The sequence below is a fragment of the Apiospora phragmitis genome (assembly GCF_038363925.1).
Source record: "Apiospora phragmitis strain CBS 135458 chromosome Unknown utg000005l:1.0-4161743.0:1.0-4166827.0, whole genome shotgun sequence".
In the NCBI taxonomy this organism is placed as follows: Eukaryota; Fungi; Ascomycota; class Sordariomycetes; order Amphisphaeriales; family Apiosporaceae; genus Apiospora; species Apiospora phragmitis.
Genome location: NW_027117403.1, coordinates 1,485,793 through 1,498,319, shown reverse-complemented (window position 1 = coordinate 1,498,319; position 12,527 = coordinate 1,485,793). Strand labels below are relative to the sequence as shown.

The 12,527-nt window shown below is 52.6% G+C and overlaps 4 protein-coding genes across 4 annotated transcripts; 2 read left to right on the top strand and 2 right to left on the bottom strand.

Moving 5' to 3' along the window:
- Nucleotides 1-61: 61 nt before the first annotated feature.
- Nucleotides 62-2,602, bottom strand: PG994_004503 (uncharacterized protein; the record flags this gene model as incomplete). The annotated part of the gene is made up of 1 exon (XM_066855912.1): nt 62-2,602. The coding sequence occupies one exon, from the start codon at nt 2,600-2,602 to the stop codon at nt 62-64; it is 2,541 nt and encodes an 846-aa protein (XP_066718079.1).
- Nucleotides 2,603-3,112: 510 nt separating this feature from the next.
- Nucleotides 3,113-3,728, top strand: PG994_004502 (uncharacterized protein; the record flags this gene model as incomplete). The annotated part of the gene is made up of 2 exons (XM_066855911.1): nt 3,113-3,231; nt 3,254-3,728. The coding sequence occupies 2 exons, from the start codon at nt 3,113-3,115 to the stop codon at nt 3,726-3,728; spliced, it is 594 nt and encodes a 197-aa protein (XP_066718078.1).
- Nucleotides 3,729-6,509: 2,781 nt separating this feature from the next.
- Nucleotides 6,510-9,281, top strand: PG994_004501 (uncharacterized protein; the record flags this gene model as incomplete). The annotated part of the gene is made up of 8 exons (XM_066855910.1): nt 6,510-6,548; nt 6,639-7,543; nt 7,597-7,637; nt 7,735-7,927; nt 7,980-8,068; nt 8,119-8,443; nt 8,517-8,745; nt 8,790-9,281. The coding sequence occupies 8 exons, from the start codon at nt 6,510-6,512 to the stop codon at nt 9,279-9,281; spliced, it is 2,313 nt and encodes a 770-aa protein (XP_066718077.1).
- Nucleotides 9,282-11,170: 1,889 nt separating this feature from the next.
- On the bottom strand, nt 11,171-12,468 carry PG994_004500 (Eukaryotic translation initiation factor 3 subunit F; the record flags this gene model as incomplete). Its single annotated transcript, XM_066855909.1, has 3 exons — nt 12,323-12,468; nt 12,040-12,159; nt 11,171-12,007 (listed from the first exon to the last, which is right to left on the bottom strand). The coding sequence occupies exons 1-3, from the start codon at nt 12,425-12,427 to the stop codon at nt 11,171-11,173; spliced, it is 1,062 nt and encodes a 353-aa protein (XP_066718076.1). The 5' UTR covers nt 12,428-12,468.
- Between the last annotated feature and the right edge of the window lie 59 nt (nt 12,469-12,527).

Here is a 12,527-nt window from a genome sequence, read left to right as displayed (position 1 = left end):
AGGCGTTATGTACGTCTCCGTCGTTTTATATACCTATATATCGGATATCGCCTGGTCTTTCTCACCTGGCTCGCGCATATTCATATTTAGACATGCCGTGAAGACGAAATGAGCCATCATCGACACCGGTGGAGGGTATTGTGTCCCCCGCAACAGCAGTGGCAGGTAGCCATCTCGCGTCGGCCAGGGGTGGCTCCGACCCCGGCGCAGCAGACGCAGACGATGATGCCGGCACTGTCGTATGGATTCCCAACTTGGCAAGGTCGGCCCTGACCTGGTCCAGGGACTGGAACTGAGAGGCCTCGAGCAGCTCGACGGCCTGCTCGCGGGCCTTCAGCGGCAGCGACTCCATGGCGCGGACCGTGTAGTGGTCCGGCTGGAACCCGGCGGCCTCGAGGTAGCGCATGGTCCGGACGGCGCTCACAGCGTCGCCGACGCGGGCGTAGGCCCCGATCAGCGCGTTCCAGGTCACCGTGTTGGGCTGGACGCGGCCCTCGTGGACCATCATGCGGAGGATCGAGAAGGCGGGTTCGGGCAGACGGTGGTTGCGGAAGCCGTTGATGAGCGTGGTCCATGTGTAGACGGACGGATAAGGGTACTTCTTGGCGACATCATTACTAATGGTGGTGCCGCCGTGCTGGCGTTCGCGTTCGCGCCGGGCTTCCTCCTCCTCTTCGGCACTGATGAGCATGTCCTGAACGGTGCGCACGGCGTAGCCGAGGTACGGCCGGAACTGCATGATGGCCTTCAGAAACATGTCATAGACCAAGGTACTGTGTTGTTGCGCAATGGCCGTTGCGTGCGAATCCCTCCTTGCTAGCAGCTCATTGTAGTGTTTGTAGGTTTGGAAGACCTGTTTTGGTTTCTCCATAGACCGGTAATGAGCAGTGATCATGAGGGTGAGGGTGGTGCTGTCCGGATCCGCGAGTAATGGTATTGTCTGTGGAGGCACGGCACTGATCATCCGCGTGGTCGCGGTTGAATACCTGCCGGACGGCCCCTGCCACAGGAGCAGCTCTTCTATCTCGAACGGGAGGAACTTCTGCAGAGGGCGCAGCCGGAATAACTTGGCGTACAGTTGCAGCATTAGTCGGAAGGCGTTGTTGCGCTTGCGCTGGGCCCGTCTGACTTCATTCTGTGCCTCGTTGTCGCGATACAAGATATCAAGAAGGTGATTTGCGGTGTTGACGTTCCAGGGTCTGCCCCGATCTTGCACATTCACAGAATCTATAACCCGGCGAATCGAGGGCAAGTCATTCTCTTTCTTAGAAGCATTCAACAGAATCGAGTAAACCTCATCGTCCGCTTCGATTCCATGTTGACCAAGTAGCTCGAAGACAGTCCATGCCGTCTCCAGATACCCGGAGACGGCAAAATTTCTCATCAAGGCTGTAAAGTTCAGGAGATTCGGCCGCAACCCATGCTCCAAAAGCGTTTTGAACAGACGATCAGGTGCCGCATCGCCTTGGGGGGCTGGCAACCCCCTTTCCACGTTCAAGAGACTCGTGCAGACGCTAGCAGCCGCCGGAGAGTTAATATCAAATCCGTCTAGTTCTGTCATATAGCACAGTATCTCGGCAGCCAAGACCTTGTGATCAGAGCTGGAAGCAAATCTGGCTGCGAGATGTAGCAATGTGTGGGAGGTAAGCTTGGGCATACTCGAGCGCAGGTACTGAAATATCTCAACGACTTGTTCCAACTTTGCCCAAGATGTGACGCTGGCTAGAACATCTTCACCTAACACTAGATATCCTTTGGGACTGGAGTTGAGCAAGAAGAACACAAGATCGACAAATGATTGTCGATCAGATGCCCCTAATACCTTGGCGCGACGGGAGAGTAGCCGAGACACATCTTCAATGATATAACTTGGTGACCAAGAAGCATCATATGTAGCCTGGAGTAAAGGCATAAGCAGTTTGGGATTGACCTGTAGCGCCGAGATTATCATGCGCCCCCAATTCATCTCCCTCTGAGCTTGGTCGATTTCAAGCCAAGTGGTCCTCATAGATTCCACCGATACATCTTGATCATGGGAGAGCGCGGCCCATTCTGGGCTCTCGGAAGTGGTTGGCCGGAGTAATGGGTCTCGTAACGACGCATACAGTACGGAAGCGTACTCAGCTTTCCAAGTATCGAATGCACCCAGTCGATCCGATACATGCAGTGGATTACAGCCAAATAATAACCGCTTTAACTGAGCGATTGCATCACAAGCGGCAGGCCTGGATAATCCATAGGTGTCGGCCAGTGTATCCTGTAGATAGTCGAGATTGCCGCGTGTGTCTAGGATTTGTCGTTTTAACCGAAGCCTGGGGTTGTTTCCAGAGGCAAGCCCGACGTGGCTCTTCGACTCAGGTATATATCGTCTGAAAAGGTTATGTTGACTGTCGGGGCTCAAATCGCTCGAACCTGAGCTTCCTCCGTCTGCTGCACCCGCATCGAACCTGGCATTGTTTATGTTTGGAGGGGGCCATACTGTCGTCTCAGCTTGATCGGTTCGGGCGAGGTCGTGATATGCTGAGCGTAGTATGCGTTGCGATCTGGCGGGGCCATGCTGAAGGCGGGACAGACATTGGCGACATATGAAGGGAGTTCGCATGGCGTGCCAGATCCGAATAGTTCGGTTGGGTGGTGTTTTCAAGGAGGGTAGATATATTGCCGTACGGCTATAATACACATGTTCGCATTACTCGACGTGTAATATTAATCGCCTCGTGAGAACAAAGGTGAAGACAGGCCTAATTGACCGAAAAAGAAGGTATTACTACGATACGTCAATTATGATCTATGTACGGATACGGACGGACATGAAGCTGTATAAAAAGATATGGAGCCTGCAAACCGGGGTCTTGGGAATTTCATTGGGGCGCGACTTGTAGGTGGAACCGCCGCCAAAAGCCTTATCACGCCTTATCGAATTGCAGTTCGCGGCTGGCAGCTCCTGGTCTTCAGCGCATTTATTATTGTTTGCACCACAACCAAGCCACCAACGCCTCCATAGCTTGTACACTCGCACAGCGGCTGAACCCAGACGACAACTTGATTACTTTCTATTCAGAAGCGCGTGTAAACAGCTATCAACTTTGCATCTTCTACAACCGTTAGCACCATGTCAACACAAGCCAGCCTCGGCGCCGCGGCTGACGACCGAAAAGCACGTCTGGCCAAGCTCAAGACCCTCAAGCGCAAACAGCCCGCCGACGAAATAGCACCGCCCGAGTCAGCACGGTCACCTTCACCACCTACAGAGCCAGACGTCGCCAAGCTCCATCTTTCGGGGACGCAACTACGATGCCGAAGCAAAAGCCCCCAAGCTCGGCTTCGAGGCCCCTCCGACCCTGGGCATGGAGGGCCCGACCCTAGAGGAGCAGGCGGCGGAAGTCGAGGTGCAAATACGACAGAAAGCGCTGGAGGAGGCGGCCGAGGCGGATAAGGGCATCGATCTGTTCAAGCTCCAGCCCAAGAAGCCGAACTGGGATCTCAAGAGGGATCTGGACAAGAAGCTGGAGATTCTCAACGTGACGACGGACAACGCCATTGCCAAGCTGGTGCGCGAGCGCATAGCCAAAGCCAAAAACACCGAGAAGCAGAAGACGGTTCCAGACGCGGATGGGAACGGAGAGGCGGTCGGCTTAGATGGCGTCGCGCTGGTCGAGGCCATGAGAGTACGGGAACGGGAAGAGCAAGAAGAAGAAAGCCGAGAGCGAGCAGAAGAGGATGTATAAGGCGACGCTGGTTCCCTAATATTGAGTGATTTTTATATAATGCATGGTCTGGCGTCTGGTAAAGGAAACCTGACTCTGGTTCGCTGAGTCCCAAAGAATGATACCCATTTTCTCAATTATGCTACTTCTCTACATATCCCTCGAGAGGATAGCTGTTGGAGTTGCTAGATTCGTGGCTACGTGTAGAAAAGTTGCATCCGCAAAACCACAGGTCCAGCCAATATTGAAGGCCTCGTGACATTGAGAAAGTCGAAGCTAAGGGTCGACTCAAGCTCAGCTATAAACCAAGGTCCATGTAGACTATGCATCTGCCTGCCTGCCCGTAATAGTATGTATTCTCACGAATGGTAAAGGGGCAGAGGTGTAATCATTATAGAGGCAAGGATATGACCTGTAGCGAAAGCGATGACCTCGTTCCAAAATGTTTAGAACTGGAGAGATTGAAACACGATTCCGAATCACCCGCCAGCCCGTCACCCGTTGCAAATTGCCCCACTGCCTTAGTCATTTGCTTCAGCCTTCAGCCCTCCCCCAGGTCATGGCTGTCCATCATCGGAACCCTCTTGTCCCGTTACCGGAAATACGTCTCTCGTGATATTCTGCAGCATAGATGCGGGCTGATATCCCAGACCACCTATTTATGTAGCAGTATACCGGGCTGTACTCCGTACGTGTATAGCCACGAGCCAAGTCCTAAAGTATAGCAAGGACCAACAACGCAAGGTTCCATCTGCAAGCCAACCGGCTCGTGCTCCTCGAGATAAAAAAAAAATGCACACAGCCAGCTTAGATCCCCGTAGAACATGCATAGAAGAAAAATTGAGCTTTCGGTAAACCTTTGAAAACTTCAAAGGCTGATAGTATTAGATTTATGTACTACATGACATATAAATTATAATCGGAGCAGCTCGAGCCGATATATACATAGACCTCAGGTAAGTGGAAGTGGTAACAGCCACACCACCTTGTTACCCCATCTTACGGCGGTTCTACATCCAGGGGTCTGCCGGCAGACGATTCTTGTTCTAAATAAAAACAAGTGAGCCTCTGAACCTCGCTTGACCCTTTTTAGCGCCCGCTTGTCAGCTAACCACAACCGACGACAGGCTCAGCAGCAGCATCAGCAAGTGGATGAGAATTGTGTGGTGAAGGCTCTGTCTGTTCATCCCGTCTCTACTAAACTGGAGTGCATGTCTCTAGTACAGTAGAGAGAGCACGGGTGTGACACTATTCAAACGGTATTGAAAGTGTGTCGATATCCAAACCAACACAATTGGTACAGCATATTAATCAGGTAAGTCGGTACATTTCGTTGCTTTATTTGCTTCATTCTAGAACAGAGGACTGGATGCTAGGTATTGAAGTCGTCTGTGCCCCTTCGCTTTCGTCCCCTGTATCGTCAAAAATAAAACCCATCCCAGAACCTCATCCCAATTCGGCCCTGTTTGATGTTCATTTTCAGCTGTGGTAGCACGAATCCAGTTTGTGCCTTGCCGTCATACAGCCAGAAGTGTGGTCTGACTGTCAGATCCTGGGAGGTTGTCAGAACGGCTCGTTCAATTACTTGTTTCGCTCGGTGGGCATGAAGCAACACGCTCCGCCCCGCGAGCCGAATCCCGTCGCATGTCTGTGTGTGCAGTGCAGATGAGGAGGGCGGACAGTGGTAGTACACGCAGCAGCACTGGCAGGACGGATACGGGTTTGGTCTTCCTGTGGGCGGCCCCCATTAACCGCAGTCCTAGTGCTGTAGGCCTAGGTGCCTAGCAGAGCATAGCATCATAGGCCTGCAGACCTACCAGCCAGCTTAGGTTACAGTTGGGAAAGGTACATTCTGCTGTAAACTTTAACCTCTCAGCCTTCCCACTCAAAATCGATCCCACCCACCATCCCCCGAGCTACCACCTACCTAACCTACATGTACAAGTACACCTGGTAAAAGCTCAAGTACGTCCAAAGTTGGAACCTCTCCCACTTCCTCTATTTCGGTCACATACTGCCTGTTCGTTCATTCACCAACTCCCAAACTCAATCCGGGTTTCTTCTTCTTAAATCAACCTCGCTCTGGCTGTCATTCTTTTTGTCTTGGGGTTCTTATTAAACCCCGGGTAGGCGCCAGTGTCATACCTGATTACCAATTTACCGACCTCCTCACTTGGACTAACTTTCCCGGCGCATCACCCTCAGCAGCAAATTGTGCCATATCCAGATTGCACCTACTTGCGACTTGTTTGCGACTCCGAGAGCCTGCACCACACCGCACCTATCTCCAGTACACCTACGATCCTCTCAAACCAAGGCGAGACGTCACGTCCTGCCTTCGATTTCGATCCGACACCGTGCAGAAGTCAAGTCTTCTGGCGTATCCCTCCTGGCAGCCTGACCAGTCACCCACCGACTCCGGCACAGATTTGGTCGATATCGCCTACAATCAGGCCCTTGCCTCCACATCCGGCCTTCTCACGACGACACACGACTGCTTACGACTCAATATACCCATTACGACAATGAGCAACTGTATTCTGTCTCTCCCGAGGGCCTCTTCGATCCATTTCCTTTTCTGAGTTGTTGTCAATACTGCATTGTGTCTCGTGCGCTGCCGTTTGGTGCGCACCTAAGGAAACCAGCGCTACCTTTTTGACGTCTTATTCGTTGTCGCAGTCCTAATCGAGGATTCGGCGGCAGCCCAAGATTTCCACCCATTTACTCGACAAAGTAGTACTTGCAGACTATCAGTCTGATCTGCAACAGAGCAATTACTTGCTCATCGATATTATTGCGCAGATGGCGACGGTTGGAACGGAGAAGCTCTCTTTTGCTAAGGTAAGCTCTTGCTCGGTTGCTCTATGCTCTGCTACTTTATCGCATAGCAGCTATTTATCCTGCTGCCTCCTAAGACTAATACGGTACCAGGTGGCAGCGTCTGGTGCTAAGGAAAACATGGCTCCATCTACAGCACAGCGAGTTGCTGTTCCTGCCTCGACGGAGAATCGTCGCATTTCGTCTGCCGGCACTCCTGCCGGTGCTGCCAAGAGTCCTGCCGTAACGGCACCAAAGGCGGTCAGCCCTACCGTGGTCGTCAAGTCAGCGATGCACCAGGGTACTCCTGAAGCTGCTCAAAAAGATTCTCGGGACGAGCGAAAGTCGACCGATGCAACTGTCAAGGTCACGCAAAACATTAATGATCTCAGCCTATCCTCCAAAGCTTTCAACCCAGCATCTACACCTAGCCTTGTCGTCAACGGCTCGTCGAATCTCGCCCCTGGCGACTCTCATAGCAAAGTCGATAGTAATACAGCCGTATCCGACGAGGTGTCACAAAGGGCTGATTCGAACTCAGAGATCGGTACTAAAGCGCCCAGTCTCGACGGAAAGAGCATTACTTCTGGTACCACCTTTGCCCTGGACGAGAAGGAGTCGCTTCGTCCAGACGACAGCGCTAGTGTGAAGGCGGCCGAAGATGACGAGGCCTTTTCAGTCCGGGGCTCGCAGATGACCGCCTCGAGGATGGGCTCCGAAAACGCACGCGTGCACCGTCTGCGGCTTGGAGATATGCCGGAGAAGCGAATCATTCAACTACTCCCTGAGGTGGTTGTAGAACAGGGCGTCGTCACTCCCCAAAGTAACTCTTCGGGGATACCGCCCCCTGCTGAGAAGCAGCAAATCTTGGCCAATGTTTCGCAAAACCCCGATGCGTTTAACTCAATGTACGCCCAAAACCCGGACGAGAAACTGCTTGAAGCCATGGCATCACCAAAGGATCGCCTCTTCTTGCTTCGTTTGGAACAGGACGTCATCAACTTCGTCCAATCTTCCAAGTAAGTCCTGAGCTTGTAGGTTGTTGTAACAGTTTGTTAATATTTTTGCCTAGGGAGCCCTACATGGATTTACCACCGAACAACTCGTTCTGCCGTATGCTTACACACAAACTGGCGGATTACTACCACATGACCCATTCATTCGAAGCGGTACAAGGTGCTGTGCGCATCTATAGAACTCCCTTTTGCAGGGTCCCCACCGTCGCTGGCAAGTATCGTTGGCACCGCTGCCGAAACTAACAGCAGTAGCACGCCGCCAGTGCTTTTGCCCAAGAAGATCATGCGTCGTGGTGAAGACTCTGGGAATGCCAGCAACAGCCCCTCGAAAGGCACTTCTGAAGTGGGCAGCGATGGTGAGAAGAAGAACAATGGCATCAATTACAAGTATGTCCCTCCTGGTCCCCTCGTTTCAGCTACTTCTGGCTAACACTTGTAGGCTCACGCGAGAGCAGCGCGAGGAGGCTTACAACAAAGCACGAGAGCGCATTTTTGGCAATTCAGAGAAGACTGGAGAGTCTACACCTGGTAAATCCCTATTTGGACATTGTACATCTTCTCTAGCTAACCGGATCCAGAAACCGAGGATGCAAATGGCATGTCCCGAGCCAGTTCTGTCTCGGGCAAGGAAAAGTCCAATCTAGGGAGGCGTGGTAAGACGGGCAAGCAACGACGCGACGATTCGGAGAGCTTCGATTCCCGATCTCAGTACACACCCTATTACGGGACCAACCCTAACCAGCCAAGCTGGGCCCAGACTGGACAGTACGTCGCAGTCGGCAATATGCCGTACAACGGTCAGATCCAGCAACCCTACCAGGCCCCCATGCCACAAGGTTACCCCCAGCCAGGCCCCGCGTATCCGCAGATGATGCCCCAAGGTCCCATGAGCGGATATCCTCCGTATGGTCCAATGCCGACAGCATGTCTCCCTCCACCCTTCTAGAGTAAATATGGTTTGCTAACCTGCTAACAGTATCCGCCTCAGCCGCCTCAGCCTTCACAGCAGCGCTACCCGCCAAGCAACGGGTCTATGCCCGGGTATGGCTCTCCCATGCAACCCATACCTGCCCAGCCTGCCTGGCAGCAACAGCCTGCTTACCCGCCTGCTCCATCCCCCGTCCCGGCGCCTTACCAGCAACCAGCCACTCGAGGTCCCCAATCCCAAAGCAATGTCGGCCCCCTTGGGATACCCTATGCTTTCGGTCAGTTGCCTGTTAATGTCAATCCTCATGACCCGAAAAGCCAGCATCCTATTCCGGGCAGCTATAACCGCCACGCTTTTAACCCCAAAACGCAGTCGTTCGTCCCAAGTAACGGAATGAACCACGCGCAGCCACCTATGGCACCCTACAGTATGGGCGCTCCACATGGTAGTCCCCAGATCAGTTCGCCACACATGAATTATAACGGATACAGCTCTCCAGCCCCCCAGCCCTATATGGGTGGCCCACCTAGCTATGGTATGAGCCGTCAGAGTTCCAGCAACTCGTTGCCAGCTTACCACCCGCACGCAACCCCTCCACAGCATATGCAACAGCATCCGGCTACTCATATGCCTCAGATGCCACCACAGATGAACTCTCACATGCCACAGCAAATGGGTCATCCTATGCAGCACAAGAACATGGGGCTACCCCAGCCCATGAACGGCCATAACCACCAACCCGGCTATTCCACATTGCCCAACTACGGCAACCCAGCCACTCTACCCCAAAAACCACCCACTGGAACCTCGTAGAACAGGGGCCGTGTTCGTTGATCGAGTTGGTAGCGGCGATACAAATGTGTTTACATTTGCGACATGGATGGCGTACGTGGGCAATCCTTTTTCAGGGGCATTCATTGTATGGGCGTTCGAGGCGAGAATTGATAGGGGCATATTGATTTTACTCGGGCTGGCTTTACGGAGCTCAGCATAGACGTGATGGCGGCTGGGCATCGCACAATGTGCTAAAAGGGTTCAGGCAAGGGGCAGCATATAAAGAATTGCGAATGCGGATCTGGACTTTCCAGTTTGGAAACGTCTACAAGAGGAAACCTACCCTTATTCCATTGGCAAAGAAAGCTACTTATGTCACCATTAGCCGGCGCAAGGGATGGAAGGATTAATGAACACATCTTTTCTCATGATCTTCTGTTCCTGCCAGAGGATGGACGACCTTGCAATGTGCTTCTCGCCGATAATGATATCTTCTCGGCGACGATGGTATTCTCGGCGAGGGTGTTCTTTACAACGAGGGTATATTCCTTTTGGCGAGGGTATATTCCTCTCGGCGAGGGTGGTCTTCTCGGCGAGGATTTTGGTGCTATTAGACAGTAGACAAGAAGAAGGCAAAGAAAAGAAGATTGAGCTCTAGTTAATGAATGGCCTGAGAGTGTTCCAGCCGAATAGATAATAATCTAAGCCAGTCTTGAAAATATGGATGAGTAGTAGTGCTATAGAGTGAATTTACTGCACTGTGAGCGATGCGTGAGCCCCAGTATCCAGGGTTTCTGCATATCAAGACGGTAGGAAGTAGTTGACTCAACGATGCCAATCGTGAGTGAGATTTTCGAGAAGGTCACAGCCCGAGGTATGAAAAAGGTTTGAGGTAGTCCCCAGTGACCAAACCACGTGGACACAGAAAGGAAGCCCCTTGAATGGAATTGGAAGAAGGGGCCGCCCCCATACATACCCTTGCGGAGAAGTGACCATATATATTCTACAATCGATGCATTTTTTGAAATATATAAACTTACGTAGCTGGTCATCTATATCTGCTATCTCCCCTTCCGCTACATTCTCATCTTTCCCTTCTTCCCAGTCGGGAGAAAGAAGAATCCGCCCGAGACGCATGGGGCTTGACATTGCCTACATGATCAAGACATGTCTAGGGAGAGAAAAGAAGAGGAAGACATTCTTTTAAGAGCTCCAGGCGACTTGGGATATAACTCTCCTTATCACTGGGAGTGCTCTGATTCGATTTCATCGTTCGCAAGGTGCGGGGAGTTTCTGCTTTCCCTAGGGATACCGGACACATCAGACTCTACACGTCTTCAGTGAGATCGATTGACTACATTTGTTGGATTGTCGTACTCATACACTCGTACCATGAAACTTTCAAGGGTGGTTTGATATATGGGCAATACATACTTCCTATATCCTTATATAAACATCAGTTTAATGCAGTGCCTACACCACACTGAGAGGGGATTATATTTGGCGCTGCGAAAGGGGGACCGGACTCAATAATCCTGGAAATGGTCATGTTATGAATTTTTGTTAAACAATTCATTGCTCGTTCTAGAGGCATGTCACATCCCAAACCGGACTTAGAACGCCTTAGTATATCTATCTCACAGAAATGATCTCGAAGAAGAGTCATGAGATGCTGCTTGCTTTTTGTCCCTACTCCTAATCATGCAATTCCGAGGTTCCTAATAAATGACGAACCTCGAAGTCCCAGTCGCTGGAAGCCCCTTAATCTTAAGGGACCGGAACGCTGACTGGACGATAAATGATTGGTTTGTGCCAGCCGTTCTGGGTTCCTTGCTGGTATCTTGGCGGGGCTGTGTGGACCGTTAGAGGCTAGAGCTATTACTCAAGAAACCGCAAGTAACCCTTCAAATGATTGCTTGAGGTCGAGTTCACTCGGTGGGTTCGCGGGGCTCTCTGGGCTCCCTAGGCTCACGCGGTTCACGTCCACCTCTACCGCCACGGCCACCGCGGCCACCTCGGCCACCACGTCCGCCCCGGCCGCCTCCCTCACCCTTCTCGCCCTTGGTGTCATCCTTGTCGACCTTCTCGTCGCTCAAGACTGCTGTCGCAAGACGCTGGCTGAGATCAATCTGGGTACGGATGCTGTTGGCTAGGTAGCTGACCATCAAGACGTCCTGGATGTGGTTGTTGAAGTCGTGCTCAATGGCAGAGGGGTCGACCTTGGGGGCCAAGGACAGGGCGCTCATCAGGTACTGACCGAGAGCGTTGTTGGGCTCCCGCTCCTCGTCCAGGATCTCGCCGACGTAGCCCGATACACGCTCCAACAGGTCACTCATGGACTCGAGGGACCGTGCAAGGCCTTCAACGTCTGAGGGGATGGTGGTGGTGCGGGACTCGGTGTCCTTGGCGGAGGAAATCAGCTCCAGTGCTGATCGCTCGGCATCGTTGTAAGAAACTCTGTGGGGCACCTGGATGAACAGGCAGCTCTCGGCGGCCCGCTCGGCGTTGACGGCGACGGGGGCGGAGATGTAGGACTTGAGCTGAACGTCGGCACCGGGATCCGTCGAGACGGTCAAGTGGACAGCCGGGTGGGGGAAGGTGCCGGTCTCGGGGCTCGCGAAGAAGTTCTGGATGAGCGCGCTGAAGCTGTTAAGTTCATGCGAAGTCGTGTACCAGCCCAGTAATGTTTCGCGCGGCGAGGCCTTCAGGTGCAGCGACAGCATGTTCTTCTGGTACTCGACATCAACCTCGACCTGGTCCTCATTCTCGGTATGGGGATGGCGAAGGCAGATGACACGGAAAGCTCACTGCCATCGTCGGAGCGAGTTCCTATCAAAGCGCCGATAACGCGAGGTGAGGTCGTTTCGGTGGCGGGTTCATCGCGACGGACGGCATGGTCGAGGATGGAAAGGATAGCCTAACAGATCATGTGTGTTAGCTAGGTCGGTGGTTGCTTTGGTCACATTGTAGCATAGGATAGACACAATCAAGAACGTCATTTGAAGCCATGACGAAAGTACCAAATGGCCATCATGTCATGCAAGAACATCAAGGAAGCCATCGTGAGGAAGCAAACGTACTTGGGGTTGGATGTTGACCGAGAGCGGGGCAATGTTGCTCTGGATGTTGACGGTGGGCGCCAGAGGCCGCGACATATGAAGGAAGGACTCTTGATCCACGGCCATGTTGGGTGGTTTGGAATGCCAGTTATCGAACAAGTCGAAGGTCAGGAGGGGGACTGGCGATTCTCTTTCTCTAAGAAGTGGCCCGGGGTACGAGAAGTTG